Source organism: Lepidothrix coronata, unplaced genomic scaffold (genome assembly GCF_001604755.1).
Source record: "Lepidothrix coronata isolate B3197 unplaced genomic scaffold, Lepidothrix_coronata-1.0 Scaffold91, whole genome shotgun sequence".
Taxonomy (NCBI): Eukaryota; Metazoa; Chordata; class Aves; order Passeriformes; family Pipridae; genus Lepidothrix; species Lepidothrix coronata.
This window is the reverse complement of record NW_016690271.1, coordinates 1,626,556-1,647,415: the sequence shown is the minus strand read 5'-3', so window position 1 is coordinate 1,647,415 and position 20,860 is coordinate 1,626,556. Positions and strand designations below refer to the sequence as shown.

Below are 20,860 nucleotides of genomic sequence, written 5' to 3'. Positions count from 1 at the left end.
ACAAAAACCATAATAAAAGAAAACCACCTTCCCAGCTGGAGGTTGCAAGACAGTAACGCTGTACAATGTCACCTTAATGAATGAATTCTCCAAAGAAACCCAGCTCAAAACAAGGTTTATGCAGCATTACTACCCAAACAGGCTGATATGCGGTGCCATACTGTTGTGCAGCAAATTATATGGTGCAATAGCTTTTTTTTTTTTTAAAGGTTTTACTCTTATTTTTGAAAGCTTTAAAATAATGCGACGTAATATTTTGATATTACAGTATTAACAAATAGTGCTTGATTAAAGACATCGGCAAGTCTTCATAGCAACACACGAAGTTAAAATTACCATCAGAGGTAAATATAGAAATACAATAACTGACAGCTAGGTAAGAACATAGCTGAGGATTTAATTATAAATCCATTCATGTTTAATTATTTTAGAGAATGTTAGAAAGATCTAAATGTTACAGCTACTTTAAATGGGTTGTTACAAGTACAGCTGGTGGCCTTGCTGGTCGAGCAACAGGGTCTTCAGAAACCTGATTCAAATAGTAGTGAGTCAAAGGTGACTAAAAGGCTTAAATACAGTCATATCTGGGTAAAAATACATCTTTTTAATTGGAATGGAAGGACCTCAGCTTCTTTTTTCACTGGAGGAGATAAACCTCCACAGCTACTTAAAAGCACTGCCAGGAACATTTTCATGCAAGACCACTCTGAAAAGCTGTAGCTGAAATTTTCAACTGTTTAAGCTTGTACTTGCTAAACAACCCGAGTTACTGGATTGTGACAATTTTATTTATACACCAGCTATTATGTGCACTTAAAATAGTAAAATGAAAGTAGCTAACAACAAAATATGCCCAGTATAGTAGTTGGCTCCACGGTGCTGGCAGGTTTGATATGTACAGTGCCGGCTGGGACTATCACTCCAGAAATGGCCCTTCTAATCTTTCATAGTGGTTATAATATTATCATTTACTTTAATTGCATTTGAGGTGGGGAGTGGGAAACTGGCAGCTTTCACAGTAGGAGAGTTTCACAGGGAAGGCTGGTCCAGGTAACAGAATACAGTTACACCAACGTTCAGGAAGCTGATTCACTTACCTTTAGGAACACAAGTCAGCTTTAACACAAACAAAGCCACACCAAAACCCAGCCCTTGGAACTTGGTTAACTGAGCCAGGGTTAAAAATGACCACTTAGCAACAAAGCTCGAAAGAAAAAAAAAAAAAAAAAGGACATACACTTGGAAAATTCCAGTTTTAGGAGCACTTTTCCACTTCAAAAAATCTCAGCCAAATGAGAGAAAACCTTGTGTAAGACAATAATGTGCCGTTTAATCTGCGGCGCGTCACCGAGAGAAAGTCATGGACAGACCCAGTTTGGAACTCTATTTATCAAAATAGGCTAAACTTCTGATTGCACTCGTGTTGTCCTGAAGAAACGACCGAAAATTTTCGTCACCAATTGTACAACTTCTTTATACAAAACCCGAAAAGTCGCTCGTATTGTATGTACACGATTCAGGGAGACTGTTGGTACGAAAAAGCAGCCCAGGCAGGGATTTTGCATTTACGAAACGAGAGTTTTCATGAGCACGGGAAGTTTGGTAAATGCAAGCAAAATTCTTCCTTGTGGAGGATTAACAGCAGGTGCACAAATGGATCTTAAAACTTGCTCCTTTACAGGTTTAAACCAGAGACAGACAGTATTAAGACCCAGGACACGGGTTATTATCGTGACAGGCTCCCGTGAGCGCTGCAGGAGTTCAGTTTTTCATCTGGCAGTCAGATAAGGAACCCAGAAAAAGTATCTGCAGCTGCTCTTCAGCACCCGTAGGGGCTATTTTAGAGCAGCATCAGACATTTGGCATGTGCTAGGAAAAAGGAAGGAAACTACTGAGAAAAAATGGTGGCTGTAGCTGGAGGGAGACGTTTAGGAAAGCCTTGTGGTTTGTCAGTCCCTTCCTTGGAGAGGGCAAAGCCTCCTTGGCACACGCCCCAGCCAGAGCCTGAAAACGGGATCCGGGGAAGGCCAGACACTGATACTTGGGACCTTCCCCACAGTGCCAAAAGTACATGGGAAAGGAAAATGTTCAGGGTTTCGTGCTGTTTGTTTTACTAGTGGAATAAAATCTGAATACCAGAATTCACTGAGAATCTATATACACCACATTTTAGTTAAACACACACCAATCTTAAAGTCAAGATTGACTATTTTTGCATTTGTGCAATGGCTAGAGCTGGGCTAAATTTCAGCCTTTACAGGAGACTTTGGATCAGGGCAGAGCTTCCCGTGCGTTCCGCCTCAGATTCGCAGTTTATCGCAAATGTGGAAGCAACCAATGCAGTGCCAAGAATATCCAGGGAACAACAATGCACAACAGATATTCTTGGAATATTAAAACTCGTGTTCCTGGAAGTGGATCTGAGAATCTAGCCACAGCCCTGAACCATAACACAAACTTCAGTTGAAGAGTTTATTCGTTTTATTCTCACTACAAGTTAAACCACCTACAATATCACTTATATATTGCCATTGTTACTCTGGAAAGGTGTGATATAAAATGCTGTAAGACCCGGTACCTTTTCAATTTATATAAACACAGTGAACTTCATTACTGTACATGTACTCTGCAACTACAGCTTAGCTGTAAATCCCCCACACACAATGGTATGGACATTAACCCCTCTATCCCCATTAAACTGTACATCAAGACAATACAAATTTACTGTCCCCACCCACCCCTTACAAAAAAATAATACTCTAAAAGCAACCTACTGCAACTTTTAATTAAGACGATTACATATATTTTAGACCAATTGCTTTAAAGCAAGAAGGCAGTATAAACCTTCTAGGAAAATTTTTATAAAAGAGGTTAAGAAATATAAGACAATTTATACATTTAAAAACTTACAATAAATAAGAGATGCAGGCATTTTTGAATACTAAGTACTATTATCCAATAAAAGAACATCTTGATGTTCTGAAGCCATAGGTTGAAACTTAATTGTTCCTCACATTTCTTCTCATCTCCATGCTTTTAAAATTCATTAACCATGACTGGGTACTATGGCTCATTACTCTTCACAAATACTGTGGCCGGGGAAAAATGGTTAATTTTGCTACTAAAAATGTTATAATACACTTTCTGATCATCATTCTGAAGCGTCCCCCATAGTCAGTGACTCACAGACAGCAGGGCGGTGGCTGCCCCTCTCACGAGTCAAAACAATATTTGCTGGAAGTAACAAGATTCATACCCCATCACAAACAAGTTGCACTGAGAAGAATTATAACTTAGTCCTGCAGTGAAATATCCCTTTTCCTCATTTTTGTCTTGCAAAATTCAGATGAAGATCACAGCATATTCATGATAAAGTTATACAACTGATTCAGCACCACAAAATGAATTGGGAGACATGACCGTCTGTCCTGGGTTGCAGGATCACAGGTTAGCCAGGAGAGTGCATTGTACTGTTCCAGAACAAACCTGAAAAACAAACAACCTGCTGTCAGGCCAACAGATTCTCTCACCGGGATTTCACAGCCCTAATTTACTATAATCCAGCTTCTCTGGCACTAAAAACATGAAGTAGGTTAGCCAACATTCTGAAATAACATGTCTTCCCAATTATTACAAGCAGCTCAAAGCTAAACTTGCTTTCAGTGGAAAGCTGTCATTGTAATTGTCTCTGCTTAATTCATGTCAAGAGGTTCATATATTTAAAAAATACAAAGGAAAAAAATCTGTTGTTTTCTCAACAAGTGTCCCATGTTTGTTTACATAAGTCTGGGCTCCTTCCTTCAGCATTTCAGATTTTCCACAAGATTCTGGCTTAACTACTACTGCCTTCTGTGTTAGACATCAAACTGCTCTTCTCTTTGAGAAATTCAGTGTCTTTCAGACATTTTCAGTTGTACCCAACTCTGACTAGTTAAAGAAGGGCTTAGAGATGTTTGGTTTTAACTCCACTGTTCTGTGACACGTAATCACTTAAAGCACAGCGATTTCCCTGGCTCTGGGATGCACTGAGGATGTCAGCAGCACAAAAGAACTAACAGCCAGGCAAACAGACATGGAGCTTCTCTGCAGCAGCACTGAAATGAAAGGCACTCTCTCTTTGCAGGTGATCCACCATACATACCTGAGCACATCAGAAGTTTGATTAGAATCAAGTGGATGGGAGTGTTTACTGTGGAGTAGCTCGTCTGATTGCACTGAAGGCACGTGGAGGTGCAAAGAGGCCTGAGAAGGAAGAAGGAAACCAGAAGTTACTGCCTCGTTTAACTACACTCTATTTTCTTCCCCCCACATCGTAGGCCTGAACCTTGCAGTCACCTTCTCTCTCTGACACACAAGCCAAAACAAACCTTATCCCTAAGCAATCAACAAGGAATTATCAGTATATAAAGGTTTCCTTGACATTCACTCACACAGATCTCTCCTGAAAGCACAGTGCTACTAGTGCAACATATTTTAGGTTTGGTTTTTTAATCCCTTTGCTGCATTAAGTGATTATTAAAAAAGCCACTCAAGTGGCCCAAGATGTGTGGTAACGTACAGACTTGGAAATTCAGTTGCTTTCCATGGGACTGGTCTATTTATATGTCATATCTACAACTGCTTAGTGTAAATAATAAATCCCCTCTTCAAAATAATACCCTACACCAAAGCCACAGCTGAGTTTAGGCCAAGAGGAACTGCTAATCCAGACACAAACAAGGCTGCAGAAGATGTATCTGTATCATTAGAAAACAAAGCAGAGTATTAGATGCTGATTTGTGTCAAAAGTGAATAATGTTATTACAGAAAGTTTCTCTGTATACCCATGGATGGCCTTCCATGTGTCAAGGATGTCTTGATTGTGCCATAAAAAGATAAGGGAATCAGACAATACCCAGACAGATGATACAATGGCTATAACTTGGCAACAGCCAACGTGGAAAAAACAGCTTTTATGCTTTGTGTGATACAGAAAGAGATGCATTTAGTACTTTTTTTACCCAGTGCAAATGAGACATGATATTGCACTTGTGTACCTTCCTCTGTACCACCACTTCCCACAGTGGTCCAGCCTTAACCAGAGCTCTGTCCAGAAACTCAACCTGTTCCTACAAAATCCTGTAGCCCAGACCACTGTGAGGAAACCACGAGCAAACCAGACCCTCCACAACGTTTGCTACTTCCATGACTCATTTTTCTTCCCTCAAAAAAAAAAGCGAAGACAAAAAGCCGAATCTCAAGAATTTCACATCCAACCTCTCCTGAACCAAAAGCAGAGCTATCCCAAGAGACAAGAAGTGACTTTGTTTGGAACACCCCAGTTCCCAGCTCTGATCCCTGCAGGACAGCGGTTGTACGGTACCTTAAGGAACAAGGGACACTGATTTTGTGCTTGAGGACACGCTGACCAAAACCAGTCAGGCAATGGACCTGCTTTGGCAGTTGACACAAAATAGCCGAGGGCCAGTGGCTGCTGCAGAATATTGGTGACTTCATCGTGGGATTCCGTGGACAGCAATCGGTCTGTGCCTTGACCCTGCAACACAACAGGGAATGGTTTCGTGTCAGGAGGGCACCGACTTGGCAGAAATTATCTGTAGCTTTTGAAACACAAAGCATCTTGAAATATCCAAGCGTTACATGACAAGCCAAGCGATTCACAACTTTTCATTCCACAAAAGGAAGTGAGCAGATGGAGAAGAAGCAGACAAAACACACAGAGCTGCATTTACTGCAATAGTTACCTTGCCCATATCACCTCCATGGGGGTAGTGGGACCCTGGAGAATGCACAGGGGATCCACCAGGGGATGCAGGAAGAATATTTATAATATCGGGATCAAGATCATCTCCAGTGTCTAACAAGTCAAAGATTCCCATTCCATCTGCTCCATCTTGAAAAAGAACAAGAGCAGTGAGTTCCTACAGTTTCCCTACGCACAGGATATGACAATGCACTCTGAAATGAGTGATCTTCCATAGCAATGGAAATGGCTCATTAGAACAAACCCAAGGCACGAACCATTGTTTGTGTTGAAGGCCAGGTCCAGGTTCTCAGTGGTGTAAGTTGAGGATGCCACTTGCACAGAGGCAGACGTGGGGAACACCAGGATGTGGGTGCAGGACGTGTCCTGGGGGGTGTTCAGCTGGGACGTCTGCATGTTCAGGGTGGTGCTGCGCCCGAACACGGAGCCCGTCGAGACCGAATCTGTGGGGACAGACCAAGTGTTTCCTCAGTTCCTCAAACCCCGCACTAGCAGCTCCTGTGCCAAAATGAGAGAGAGTTCCCCTAATACCTGGCATGATAATGAAGGATCCCTGTGGTTCCATGGCCACCAAGCAAGCACTGAGGATGCTGGGAGAGTCTGCAGCAGAGATCCCACACATCCTGCACATGTCTTTGAGTCTCTTGCTCAGGGACTGCAGGTTCCGGCGGCTCAGCAAACAGCTCCAGTCTGAGGGGACAGAGGACACAGGTTTGTCTAGAACAGCTCTTGCTGCACAACACAGATTTGTATTTTACACATCACAGTGTGTGGTACAAACTGTACATCTGTTAATATAGAATATACAAAGGAACTCCAAAATATCTCGGTTTTCTTCCAGAAACAGGGACAGACACTTGATGTTATTGAAAAACTAAAGCTTCAAATTCAGTTTCAGACTCTAAAAAATGCTAACGATACCTTTTAATTCCCCATGTCCTATTCTTCCTAAACGGCCTATTACGACTCTCCATGGCAAAGAGCTCATCTGCACAAGTCCCAGGCACCATTCCCAGAGTTTCTGAAGGCCAAGTCTGCGGGCAGAACCCTTTTTCCTGCGGGCTCTAGAATTGAGAAAGAAGGGAAAACAAAGCTAAAACCCACCTGCAACAAGTCTTTATTGCCACATTTGGAACTCGTGAATCGACCAGTTTGGTTCTTACCTGTTGGGTACATCAATGTTAATGATGCAGGTTTCTAACTGCTCCCCGTACAGGTCTGTGCAGGATGCAAGGAGCCATCTCTGATCGTGGGACAAACAGTAGCCCACAAAAAGCACGTTGTACTTCTGGCCAGCTTCTCCAAAGGTTTCTCCCAGTTCTGTCTGCTTGTCCTTTACTGGGGCCAGTATGAAAGGAGGGGTGTAGAGCCGAATACACTCAGGTCTCTGTAAAGGTGACAGAACAGACAGTGAAGTTTTGGGCAGCAATTCCTGCTAACAGCTCTACTCAGTTACATGTTTAACAAACAGGGACCTCTCTCTGATCTCCATCTTTACACAAACCCTCAAGGACACTCACATCAGGGCTCTTGAGGGCAGTTTCCATGGCTAAACCTGGGCCAAAGCCAGTCAAGGTTTTCACGTTGGTGGACGTTGGGAGAGGCCTCCGACACTGAGTGAAAGCTGAGAATGCCAAAGATTTTAAATGCTGGGTGTAAATCTGCCGGTCTTCGTGTTTCACAGGCTGGAGCAGGTACTGACATGGGACAATCTGGAACAGATTGAAGGAGGGCAAAATAAATCACTGTGTCATCATTAAATGGCTTTTGAGACAGAATTTGGGTACACTGCCTTTTGAATTTTACTTGGGAATCAAATGTCTCTGGTTCTTGACTCGTGTTGCCTCACCTGCACAGAAATGATGTTCTTGATGTTGGGAGGAAGAACCTGAACCATCTCGAGGAAGCAGCGCAGAAGTCCAAGTGTCCACAAACTGGATGAGCTGCTGTTCTCATCCTTTTTTTCATATGTGAAAGGATCAATGATGTAAACTACAATTGCAGGTGGATAAGTGATAGCATGTGAATCTCCATCTGTGGGGACTCCGACTTTATCACGATCCATAGTGCTGCCAAGGGAAGTTCGAAACCAGTTACAAAAAGCTGAGTTTTATAAAGATTTGTTTTTACTTTAAGATCAAATTGTCAGATATTAACCTGAAAGACCTTCAAGTCAATTCTGATGCAAGAAACAGCATTTTTATTTCATTTTTCTCTGTGAGTTTATGAGTAACTCTGAATCCCTTGTCTTTTCTTTAGCCTTTTTCATTACAGCAGCTCAACTGTTGCTTAACTGGGGAACAAGAATATCTACAAGGCCAGTCTCTCAGTAAGAGCTGTATTCACTACTATAACTTTGATTATAGAAAATAGAACTCTAAGATGGTGCCAATTATCTATTTCTCCCCCCCTCCCCAGCCCTTTAAAATACAGAAGTGAACACTTCGGTGAATTTTCTCTCTTTGGAGAGAGAAGCAAAAAAAAGACAGTTTATTTCTGTACCACAGCAGACACTGAGGTGCAATTAGAACTGCAGCTACAACTGGAGCCAGAAAGTTCAGCTCCACCATCACTGACTGTCATTCTCCCTAAAAAGCAGCCTGGTGACCAGAAAATAAACACAGGAATTTTACTAAGGGGATGAGAGCGCATTAATAGGTTCCCAGGAGCTGAGCTGAGGGGTTTTCCAGCTGCAGGCTCCGTACCTTTCCGAAACCTCCGGGTGTGGCTGTGCAGGAGCCGCAGTCGTGTCCCCAGCCATCGCTGTTGGCTGCAGCGTCGGCGGCTGCTGCTGCCCCCCCGCCTGCCCGTTCTGCACCGGCGCGGCCTGGGCGGGCAGGGCGGCGGGAGTGCTGCTGCCCAGGCTGCTGAAGGGGGGGAAGGAGGAAGGTTTGCTCGTGGCAATGCCACCGCCCAGGCTGGCAGAGGAGGAGGAGGGGGCAGTGGTGGTCAGCGTGGAGTTGGCCGTGGTGGCTGCAGAGGACATGGCACTGTTGGATGTCACCGTGATGGTGCTACTGGTGGGGGCCGCGGGAGCCGACGCTGGAGGGTTGGGATTCCCAGCGCTGGCTGGCACTGAGGGCAGAGCAGAGCCCGGCTGGCTGGAGGGAGGGACTAGGTTGGTTTGTGAGAGTAAAGAGTTGTCCAAGGGCTGAGAAGCAAGATAAGGACCTAAAAGCAGAAAAAAAGCACAAAATTTATATTGAAACTGTTTTAAAGCTCATGTAAATCTACAGCTGTAACAAAACAGAGAGCAAACCTTGAGCACATGTTTTACCTCCCAAATTCAAATACCTGTATTAAATTTACAAATTCTACTATTTTCACAAGAATCTTTCAGAAATTTCCAGAAATCTCTTTTTAAAATAATTTTGTTTCCAGCCATGCTGCATTGCTGGAAATCACTGCCTCAGAATCCAAGTCACCAGTAGACAAAGACAACCAAAATCCCTGTCAGGCAGCAACACTGCCATTCCCTAAAGGCACTGCTGGATGAGAAGAGGCCATTTTAGCACATATTGAAACACAGGGGGGTTGGATTTTCCCCTTTCGAGCTTAAACCCAGAAAATTGCCAAGATCAGTAAGACAATAAGCCACGGTGTCTTCTCTTCTGTTGGAAAAGAGTGAGTGGCAACAGTGTGAAATAAGAAACACTGAAAAATAAGTCCTACCCAGCTCATATCTGCAAACTTGAGCGTAGAGTTTGAGTTTGGAAAAGGCTTCGTTGTTGGCATTGGCTGTCTGGGAGAACCACTCTGTGACCAGCTTCTCCGAGAGCTTCTTGGAGGCTGTGGGGCCAACCCTCATGATCCCATCAGGCAGCAGCTTACAGATGGGCCTGTGCTGCCCAAGCCTGCAGGACTGCAGAGAGGGGAAAACAGGAGATAAGGAGCTGCTAAGCCTTAAAAACTCTTAAATACCGCACAAAAGACATATCACAAGGGCAGAGACCTGTCAGTTTAGTTCCAATTTTCCAAAGCAAATTTTAATTCTGAAATTACAGGGCTATGAAACATCGTAAAGTGATTTGATGGTTTATTTTCAGCGTGTTCCTGAATGCAAACAGGCCGGTTGATACACCATCTACTGTAACCTTTCCCACAATCCGAGCATGCAATTAACGAATTAAATGGAGGTAAAACAATTAGCGTGGCAATACAGGGGTTGGCCACCGGGTGGCGTTTGGCAGACAAGGACTCTGCAAACAGCGACCGCTGAGGGGAACGGCAGCAGCACAGACAGCCCTTATCTTCCAAGTGCCCATTCCCAAAATCCTCCCGAGCAGCTTTCCGAGATAGCATTGTGTGCAGCGTTTGTATCGGCTCAGACAAGCCTGATAAGTCCCTGTGAGCACGTATTAGGAACAGCCTTTCACAAATCCATTCCCTGTACCTCGTATATGGCAGTGAGATCCCGAAAGAAGCTTTTGGCTCCGTTGAGCAGAGCCTCGTTCTCCGGGCACACCACGACATAGGCAACGTCCCTCTGGGATCCATAAGGTTCCAGCATCAGCCTCTCCCAGTAGGGCAGAGCAAACGGAGACAGCACCAGGAAATCGTAATCGTACCCCAGCAAAAACGTTGGGATTGGCAGTGGTTCCGGGGACTCATCAGTTCCTGGAAAAGCAAGACACATTTTCCAGTATATTAAGCAGAAAGCTAAAAATGAACACCCCGCTTCTAGGAAACATGGGCAAAACAGCCTCTAATTCCCAGCAGCTCCCAGGAAGGAGCCCTGATAATCAATGGGATAGTTCTCATTTTAACAGATCCAAAGCACAGGATCAACCCTCTGCAAAAAAGCATCAGCTCATTATTATGTGACAGCTCTCGGGGCCTCAAGAAGCTGTTTAATAGTTTTAATAGTGTTTAATAGTTCTATTAGTTCCCAGACAATCAGGAAAAGATCTGGACTGTCCAAGAAGCCTTTCCCCACAGAGCCAAAGCCATCAGGGACCAAAGACAGAGAAGAAATGTAAATATTTTAAGCAGATAAGTAAAGGGCCAGAGGAGGAAACAAACTTAAGAAGGTGCATTTACATGTACTGTAAATGTGTAATTGCCACGTTCCAAATATAGCTCCAGAAGATCTGCTGGTGAAAGGTCACTCCTGTGCACAGTGGTAAATCAATCCCATATGCTAATGAAGTCATTAAACCTGAGTGCACAAAATTCACCTTTATCTGGAAATGTGCACCACGTGTTGGCCACTCCAAACATTTATCGAGACAACACGCTGGATAACCTCAGCTCTTGACCAGTCCTGAAGCTACCGAGCAATAAACCACACCTTTTCAAGCATTTCAAACTCAGTATTTTTAACTACTCTCTTTTTAGGGTAATTAAAAGGGGGTAATTCTTTTGAATGAAAGAATTTTGAGTAAAAAAACCCTGAGCAGTTACTCAGTTTTTAACATTAAAACCACCTCTGCAGTCTCAGTGGATGAAGTGTCAGGTGTGTACAAACAGTGCAAGCCAAGTTGTAAATTTTATATGCACATCTTTAATTCATTGCCTGTTTTAAGGAATATAAATATTTTGTGTTTTTCCAAAGAGAAGAATTCTCCCCTGTCTAATAGCTCTCGTTAGTGCAAGGAAAGGTCAAGTGCTGTTTAGAATTCCAATAGGCTGAGCAGCACCCCAGCCACTGGGCCTTGGTTGGATGGAGCGGTGGGAGCAGACAGAATTCCATGGATTTGTTACCGTAGGAGCCTCTCCCAGCCATCTTGTGGAACTGCTGCCACGTGAGGGGTCCCTGCACCCCCCAGGACCGGACCGTTCGCTTCTTCTGGATGGCGTCCTGGAGAACGGGCTGGAGCGAGAGGAGCATCCGCAGGATGTCCTGGGAACACTGCATGCTCACATCCACCACTGCAGGGACAACAACATCATCAGGGGCTACTGCAACAGCAGGGCACAGCACAGCTCCCCACAAACGGCCCAGACCCCCGAAATTAGGGACAGAATCGAGATTTTAAACCACGCCGAAAGGCCGTGATAGCTGAAGTTCAGCACACCCTCATTTACAGCTCTCCCTCTTCCCCTCTCAGCCACTTCGAAAAAATCCACCTGTATTTTTTGTATTTTTTTTTCCTCTGGAGTTTTTCCCACTGAAAGGCTCCCATCTTATGAGTTAAAATAAAGCAAAACCCCCTAAAATAAAACAAATAACCAAACCAACCAACCAACCAACCAACAACAACAACAACAATCCCAAACAAGTTGTGGAATCCTTAAATCCCGGCTTTCCCTCCCAACAAAGGCGGGTTTGCAGACTGCCACCCAGTGCTCACTGCAGAGAAGGCCAGAGAAGCCTCCAGCAGCCTCAGCCCATTTCATCGTGTGCCACCTCTGGGCCATTTCGGGTACAGGGTTTTAGAAGAGAAATCTGACACAAAATTTGGTGTGGCTACAGTTTCCAAGCCTTCTGTTTCCAAGTATCCTTACAGGTTTTTATCCCAAACCCCAAGGTCACAGTAACACTGGGTCTTCTCCCGGCTGCCTGAAAACATCAATTTATCCCCAGCCTGGGCTTTCCAAGTGAATCCCCCAGGGATCCACATGAACCTGGCTGTTCTGTCAGTGCTCCTCATCTCATCACCAATGTGAACTGCAGCTCCCTGGGATCCAGAACTTTACCTTTCACCCCTAACCCTGTGGAGTTGCTACTTGAAAATACTGTTAGAAGTATGCAAGTACACACAACAAAGGGCATTCCTTGAGAAAGGCCCTAGAAGGAAAAACCCAAGGATCTCTGGCAGATCCAACACACAGTGAAGGCTACAATAATGCTTTTTTTTGTCAGACATGCTGTTAACCCACTGCGTCCTCCCCCTTAAAGAAGTGGGAATGCCAAGTGAATCAGAGCTGTTTAATTCTACCAGAGTGGCCTTGACAATACAGGCACCACTTGAACCTTTCCACTTCCTACAGGCGTCATTCCAGAGCCTCTGTAGAGCCAGGAGCTGCTTTAGAGGATAAACCCAGGGAAGTGCTGTGGACAGTGACAGTGGTCTGATGTTACACTTCACACATATATTAGGAATTTACACCTGATGGCAGCCAAGGCCTTACTCTGCTTGGTGTGTCTGAACACAGAAGGTAAAAGGACCGGTTATTCTGAACAGAAGTTTGCACAGACACGCAGGTGGCAAAAACAGCCTTAAGCATCCAATATTCACAAAGGAAAACCACAAAAAAGGAACCTTGAAAAAAAAAAAGAAAGAAAAAGAAAACACAAAAAAACAGGTGGACAAGTAGGTGGATAAGCTATTTCAATACTTACCATTTCTTTTTGACCAGTGGTGCAAGCAAGTAGTTTTCACAAGTGCTTCATCAACTTTCCCTCCTGACATATTGTCCATGAACTGCCGTCCGTGTTCCAAGGCCAAGTAGCAGTCATTGCAACAATCCCTTTCTTCCACACGTACCACGCTGGGAACGGCCCCGACTTTGGGAATGGAGTCTTGATCTGCTGCTCCGAAGGGGGAGAACAAGTTGGTGCATTGATCCTGCAGCAACAGTATCAACTCATCGGGGAGCTTCTCGGGCTCCTTCAGCCCCCCGCTGCCGTGCTCGATGGCCGTGGCCCGGAGAGCCTCGAAGCGTTTTTCCGCCTCTTTGCCGCACTCTGTGTTCCGCCCCAGGATGTCCAACTCATCCTCCAGGAACAGCCCAGAGCTGTTGCCAAATTTTCTGTTCATGACAGCGCTGAAGCCACAGGTACACCTGTACTGGGCCTCCTGCGTGGGGTCGGGGATGTAAACTCCAACATCAGCACCTTTGATGTTCATGTTGCAGACGCAGATGCAGCAGCTGTCGAAGTTGCAGTCCTTGAAGAGGTTCATGACGGACTCGGAGAGGATGAGGTTCACGTACAGGCTGTGTGCCTCTGGGATGGAAGGCACGGTGGCGGGTTCCACGGAGTTCAGGGGCCTGCAGGTGGACGGGGTGGAAGCCGGGGAGTACAGGTCCGAGTTCTCGTACTTCACCGAGCCCTGGGCGCTCGCCGGCCCTCCGGCCCCGCGCGGCGTCCGCGGAGTCCTGGGTGTCCTGGGAGTCGGGAAGCGAGGGGTGGAGGGAGAAGGGAGGATCCCGGCGCCGCTGTTGCTGGGAGGGGCACTGCTGGGGGGCATCCCAAACGGAGTATGGGTCTGGGGGGTGTAGGCAGGGCCATACTCCTGGTCCAGAGTGCTCCCGTCACTGCCAGGGCCACAGGGAGAAGGAAAGGCTTTAATGCACAACATACTGGGTTTGAAGTTGAAGACTTAAGATTTCTAAAGAAGGACCTTCCTAATTAATATTTGCTTTTTTAAGATAGTCTTTCATAATCCACAGCAAGATTTTTCACTCCCTAAGGAACTTCAAGAGCATTTGTTCTAAATGACTTTGCAGGACTCCCACTGACAGCACTGTTAAAGAATCTTTCCCTGCCTCCTCTCATCTTTTCCTTTGCACAAAGCTCCCAGGAAACAAGTGTGGCCAGAATAAATTATAAATTCTGTGGTTGTATGGAGTCTAAAGGACACCTTTTTTATTCATGTTTTATTTACATGTGTGTTGACACACACTGAGAAAATACAGCAGCTCTATCAATAGTAAATTCAGCTGAATCCACAAGGAAAGTATCACCTGGAAACGTTTAACATTTTCTTTCCTAAGCAGCTGAGTATCTCCAAAGACCTATAAGGCTAATGAGACCTGGAAACACTGCTTATGAATGACCTTAACAGAAGAAACATCAGTATTTAATCCAGGATTTAATATTCCTATAATTTTATCAATTATTCTTGTTGCCTAATCCATTTATACCAGCAACTAATGCGGAAGAGAAAAAGGAATGAACATTTCCCTCAAGAAGAGCTGCCAGTAAGACCCTCCCTACCCACTGCAGGGCACAGGAATGCCCCTGCAATGCTGAGTCCAGGCACAGTCACACTGGGCACAGCTTCCAACCAGAGGGAATGTTTTCCTAATCCCAGCACAGCTGAGAGTGCTGCTACTTTAGAAAATAATTTAAGAAACAGCAGCACCACCTACCAAGCCCTTGTACTACACCACCACAAAAACAAAGTCCCAAGTTTACATTTATCTTGACTGTTTACCATCTTCATTACTTATTAAACCTGGCCTTGCACCATTAAGCTTCCCCAAGAAACCTTTAAAGGAATAAAATGCATGTACAGTTAAGAAGCTATTTGGGAAGAATCTCTTCCAGCAGCTTTAACCATAAGGATCCTTCTAAAAACCCTCGTCTTTAGTTGTACGAACACGGTGTATCTACAAATACTTCTCATTACTGACTTCCAAAATAAATACTATTTGGAAATAACATCCCAAAGCTTAAAACCCTTCACAGGTCATACCCATCTTTGATGAATGGCATGGCAGGGCCTGGAGGGAGCAGATCCAGCTTTCCCACAGCCCAGCTCTGGCGGTAAATGCATTCCTCCGGCAGTTTGATGGGAGGGAGACACTGGCTGGGAAGAGTCTTCAGGGGTGCAAACATGGAACATCCCACTAAAGCTTGACAGTTCTCAGGTTTATAGACATAAGAATAATCCTGCAAGTGAGATATGGGAAAGCATTAGTGTGGGAATTTGATCAGTTCAGCAATTGAAATGCTCCTCCATAGAACGGGACCGAGTTCAAGCAGTGGCTCTTTCACACCAAACCCTGACATTGCTGTAGGACAAAGCTGAGATGTGTGCACACAGTATTGACACCCACGGGTTCCAAAAAGCAATATATCAACACTAACAGGAATGCAGTGACTGAAATGCACTTCTACAGTTTACTAACGGCTCTTCAGGTCTCACTCGCCCTTGAAGTTTAAGGGGTAAAATACCATAAACTGCTTACTCCAAAGTGTATTAACTCCCTCGGTATAATGCAAGTTACAAATTGTACTTAGTTTCCCAGCATTCCTATTCAGATTGAAGCAATGAACTGCACAATAAATCATTATCAGGACTATCAGCACTACCCACCTTTATTTCAGCAGGTTTGGGGCTGCAGAAACCCTCATCCACTTCAATCCTGAACTGAGCTCCCACAGTGGAGCTGTTCCCTTCAAGTACTGTTCCTCCAAGTGTAGTGTCCATGCTGCCATACTCCTTATTGTTCATGTTCATGGGAGAAAACCCCATAATGTGCTGTTCCAATGAAGGTGGAGTTGGATACATCTTATGGAGATCTGCAGTGCCTAATTTCAGATCAGAAGTTGACTTTAGAGCATGAAAACATTCCCAAGTGTTCCCTGTGTCTCAAAATTCCAGAAGGGCAAATGAAGGGTACACATTTCCAAATTCCCACAACATAATAGAGTGCAATGTTTAGAGCTAGCATTCTCTTTAGGAAAAAAACCCACAAATAAAGCTTACTTATGCATGACAGTGGGTCCAGATTTCCTGTTTTTGCCTCTTTGCAGTTGGATTTGTCGTCAGCACCGTTCACTGTCCGTTTGGATCCAGGCTAAGAGAGAAGGATTGGAATTAAATCACTTCAGACATAAACACTGTTCATGTTTCCTGCTAACAGGAAATTTCACAGCTGAGACTTTGTATAATATTTAGAAAAATCGAAATAAATCAGGAGCCCAGTGCCAGAGGTTGGGGTTACACTTAATGCTGGTCACCCAAAGAACGCTCTCCCACCAAGTCCTGGTCCCATTAAAGTGAAAGACTAGTTATAGAATAACCCTCAGCACATTAACAGACACCAAAAAAGGCTAAATAGGGCTGCCCACAGTCCCCCAGAATGCTCCCAGAGCCACAACATCACTGGTGTTACCACAGGAACAGGAGCAGAAGAAACAGAGAAACACAAATCCTGGAACACGAGATACAGGGAAGAAAAACTTGAAATTAAAAGAATGAGCTCTATTTTATCATGTTTACAGATTATAAGAGTTTTCATATTTCAGAGCAAATACACTTCCTTTACATACTGATGACCTTTGATGGCTTTAAGATCCTTCAGCCCTTACTCAGCTGCAGCTCCCATTAAAGTTGATGGGCATTTTGTCTGGGTAAGGGGATTTGGGATTAAGCACAGAGCAAAGCACAGTTCAGAAAAGACAACTGATTACAAACAGTATTGAAATAGAAACTAGAAAGATAATGGATTCAGAGCCATCAGAGACTGCAAGAGAAACTGCTCCAAGATAATAACTGCTGCAGTGAAGCAGCTTATTTGGCACAATGTCCACAGATTTAAATGCCTTTTCTCTTTCAGAAGTTGCTGTTTTCTTTCAGTATCACCTTGATTAACCAGTTAAACAGATCAGGAAAGAGAGCACTAGGACCTGCTGAATCTGTAAAATCATAACTACAGGTATATTCAAGCAGCATGTACTGTGTGGATTGTAAGGAAATAAGATCAAAAGGTTGTTTGCATCAAAAATGTGACTGTGTGAGTCAAGGAGAACAGAACGTCTGCCACCGAGAGCCACAGCGCTTGTTTACACCCATGTTGTGCAACCTCTGCTACAAATGCCAGGAAAGAAAAAAAGGAAATCAAAACCCCAAAGCACAAAAAGACAAGACTTGTTCCTTACTGTGAGTTCATCTTCATCTGAGTTGAAGAGATTGTCCAGGTCTGTGTAGGACACCACCAGGTCTGTCTCGTGGAACAGGCTGGTCGATGCCGTGCGGGCGTGGGCAGCGATTCGTTGGGCATCTGAGAGGCACAAACATTGCAAACATCACACACATCACACACCACTGGCAACAAATCTGCATTAAGAACTTCACTAAAGAACTATTTCCACAGCTGGAGGGAAAAGGAAACAAAAGGGAGTAGTATATTCACGGTTCCACTCATCCATCTTACGCACAGGTGTGAGATGGCCCTTCATTTTATAACATTTAGATTTTAGATTTATTTTTTTTTTTTAGATTTTTAGGTTTAGATTTTTTAGATTTTTAGTTTTTAGTTTACAGTACACCAGTATCTCATTCACCAATGAGAAAAATAAAACCACATTTATTTACAAGATGCAACAAAGAAGTGTTCCAAGCAGGCTGAAGGGGCAGGGAAACACAAAGCATAAAACACAAAACTTAGCAGCCTGTTGGAATTTATTGGCTATTCGAGGTATCATTAATAGAGCACAATTAAAAGAGAGAGAAGAAAAAGCCTCTTTACCTTGCTTGACAGAAGGACTAAACAGAGACATTGCATCCTCTCCTTCATGGGATAAAACTGTAACACTGGATGTTCCATCCTCAGCCTGTTAAAAAAGGAGAGGAAAGTTGGCCTAAATTAATTGGTGGGGTGGGAGGTGTTTTATCTCCCTGGGGGAATTCTGTACCTATGGAAGTATCAGGTTGTCCCTCCCCTGAGAGCTTTGGGGGCGCTCTGGGGGTCTGGCAGGGGGACTGGCTCAGGGAGAACAAAGTTTGGGGTACAGACAGCAAAGGGTTCGTGTTGGGGTGAATTTGAAAAGCAAGTTGTGGATTCTCACCACAACACCTGTGAAAAACATTTGATATCAAATGCTGCACATTAACTACAACAGTTACTGAGTAAAACCCCTGGTGCCAGCAGAGCATCCCCACACAACCAGGCCTAATGAGCAAATGATTTCATGTCCAAGCTCCCAAGCAGTTGGATTTTCCCCTTTTATGTAGGGTGCACTTTTGCTCTCAGTACAAGTCTGGTGTAGCTGTGCTAAAGTGCAAAAAAATCAAATAAAAATTGCAATTCACTGTCCAGGCAACGAGTCAGGGCTCACCTCACCTACCCCCAAACCTTTCCACTCCTGAGCAAAGCACTTGCCTTGTTCTTCCCCTCTCCCCAAGCACCTGCCAGCACCTATTTCCACAGGAAAGCCACTGAGCCAGAGTGATGCTTGTTGTGCTGCAGCAATGCTCTCCCAGTGCCACCCACAAACCCTGCTGCAGTGGTACCACCAGCGTGCCACCAAAACTGCAGGGGCAGTTGCACACATGCTGCTTGATTTCATTGATCATTTCTGCTGGGATATCATATTTTTAAATTTACCCCTCAGAAAACAGGGAAGGATTTAAATCCTTGCTGCCTAAGGCAATTTGGGTTAATCTCATCACTGGTTGGATCCTTATGTTTCTTCCCAGCCTCCCTCTCAATGTTCTGCCTCTCCTTTTTACTGTCAGGAAACAGGAATTCCACATCACCATCCACAAAGGCATAAGGATCAATCTCGGGCTCCTGGTCAGCCTCTGTTGCTACAGCTGCCAGGAATTGGTTTTTACTCTGATACTGTTGCACCAGTTCATCTGAAACCTTCAAAGGTTTCCTACATTGCACCATTAATCTGAGCAGAAGGAAAGGAAAAATCACAAAGGAATTATTTCTCATTTATTACATGGAATTATTTCTGCTATCACACAGCAACTTCATCATCCCTTCCCACTTCCTTCCCACCCCAGCCTCAGAGAACTTTTTGGGCTAAAGATGAAGTCATTAGTGCTTTAATATCAGCTCCTTGCACACGTCAGACACAGCCCTGTGATTCATCCTGCCCAGCTCTCCTCCTGCACTGTCAATTCACATAAAGATCAGCAATTTATCCCGGGTCAGAGCTGTCATTTATTATAAAGTACAAGTGTATTAAACTATCCACATCCACCCAGAGAAACTCAGCAGGTTACAGAATTACTCAGTGCCATTCCCAAAAAGAGCCTGAGCAACAACAATCACAACTAAAGCACACCAGTGTCCCTGTGTTTAGTGACATTTATATCACTCAGATCGATACAAACGAAGCTTCCAGCACTCCACTACCTCATTTACCAATGAGAATTAAAAAACCACATTTGCCTTCATCAGCATTTTTCTTTTCTTAACATTCTGAGCCAAAACTCGAGTTGGTAAATACACAGAAATTCATTTTTTCTCTCAGGGGTATTAGTTTTACAAATATAACATTGCACCAGGAAGAAGAGATATTGGCAAGTAGAAAGCTGTTGTGATTAGGAGCATGATTATTTTCTGCACATCCCTGTCAACTACAGGCTGTGAGAAAGAACATGGGAACAGTTTTACTTTGTCACAGACCCTTCCAAGAAATTGGTTTTCCAGAAAAAAAAAATTCTTCAGAGCCAGCAGCAGTGGCAAATCCATCCATGCTGCTCATCCATGCTCAATAAAACCTTTCTTTTCTCCTAAATCCTGCAAAAATTGCCATCAGAAAAGAAAAAAAAAAAAGGGGGCAAAATCAAGATGGAAACTACTTTCCAGAAATGAGGAATTAAACACCTGGAAAAGTACATTGTGAAGGCAAGTAGTGCTTTCCAGGATTTTTGATCACCACAGAGGAAGGGAACAGCCAGTTATTCTGGGGGGAAAAAGCTCTAATAAGTTCTTAAATCAAACTGGGAGCCACACAAGGAAAGACCATGCCCTGAACAGCAAAAAAAAAAAAAGGAAATATCTGGTTGGCTGATGTGAATTCCAGGCAAAAAAAAAAAAAGAAAGCACTAAAAATCCTATAAAGTACATCTTGAAAGAGCTGAAACAGGCACCAGCCAATCTAAACTTGAAAGAGGGAACACAAGAGATGGTTACCAAGTGTGAGCACAGAGCTGCAATAAATACCACACCTTTACTGCCTCTCCCAGCTCCCCTCCACAGCCACTCCTCCTGCTGCCACCAGCGGGACAGAAAATCAGCTCCAAGTTTCTGCCTGCTGAGGAGCTGCTTCGACTCTTCCACCACAAACTAAACACACTAAATCCTAAAATAAAACCCCTCAGTAACTGATGCTGATCACAGGAAGAGTCTCCTTTCACCTGAACAGGGATAAAAAATGTGGAGCAAAAATAATCAGCAGCAGCAGCAAGGGAGTCGACAGAGGCAGCTCTGGGTGCACTTTGACTTCCTCAATCATGGAATTCCTCAATTCCTAAGCCCAAATTTGTCACCTCTGCATCCAAGTCCCAGCCCTGGGAAGCTCAGACTCCTCTTAACAGCCCTGTCAGCACCTGGTGCTTCCCACTGCCCCCCTTTTCCAGGAAGGGGAAGGTGGGAGACAGGGAATCTCTTACTCAGGACAACAGCAAAGGAGACACAGCCCCAAAGGTTCTGCCCCAGGCTTTTGGGTCTCATGGTCTG

At 44.3% G+C, this 20,860-nt stretch overlaps 1 protein-coding gene across 1 annotated transcript in view; it reads right to left on the bottom strand.

The window, feature by feature from the left end:
• Positions 1-148: 148 nt before the first annotated feature.
• The window catches only part of MED13 (mediator complex subunit 13), a 52,873-nt gene continuing 32,161 nt past the window's right edge, over positions 149-20,860 (bottom strand). Inside the window, exons 10-30 of the mRNA XM_017821652.1 lie at positions 18,845-19,061; positions 17,912-17,996; positions 17,322-17,443; positions 16,147-16,237; positions 15,754-15,968; positions 15,130-15,326; positions 13,050-13,966; positions 11,468-11,635; positions 10,158-10,381; positions 9,437-9,626; positions 8,470-8,935; positions 7,614-7,833; positions 7,285-7,476; positions 6,928-7,151; positions 6,686-6,828; positions 6,296-6,454; positions 6,022-6,207; positions 5,745-5,893; positions 5,363-5,536; positions 4,142-4,242; positions 149-3,486 (exon numbers count right to left, since the gene is read on the bottom strand). Coding sequence (XP_017677141.1) covers positions 3,354-3,486; positions 4,142-4,242; positions 5,363-5,536; positions 5,745-5,893; positions 6,022-6,207; positions 6,296-6,454; positions 6,686-6,828; positions 6,928-7,151; positions 7,285-7,476; positions 7,614-7,833; positions 8,470-8,935; positions 9,437-9,626; positions 10,158-10,381; positions 11,468-11,635; positions 13,050-13,966; positions 15,130-15,326; positions 15,754-15,968; positions 16,147-16,237; positions 17,322-17,443; positions 17,912-17,996; positions 18,845-19,061 — 4,573 coding nt within the window. The 3' untranslated portion in view covers positions 149-3,353. The remainder of the gene's footprint in view (positions 3,487-4,141; positions 4,243-5,362; positions 5,537-5,744; positions 5,894-6,021; positions 6,208-6,295; positions 6,455-6,685; positions 6,829-6,927; positions 7,152-7,284; positions 7,477-7,613; positions 7,834-8,469; positions 8,936-9,436; positions 9,627-10,157; positions 10,382-11,467; positions 11,636-13,049; positions 13,967-15,129; positions 15,327-15,753; positions 15,969-16,146; positions 16,238-17,321; positions 17,444-17,911; positions 17,997-18,844; positions 19,062-20,860) is intronic.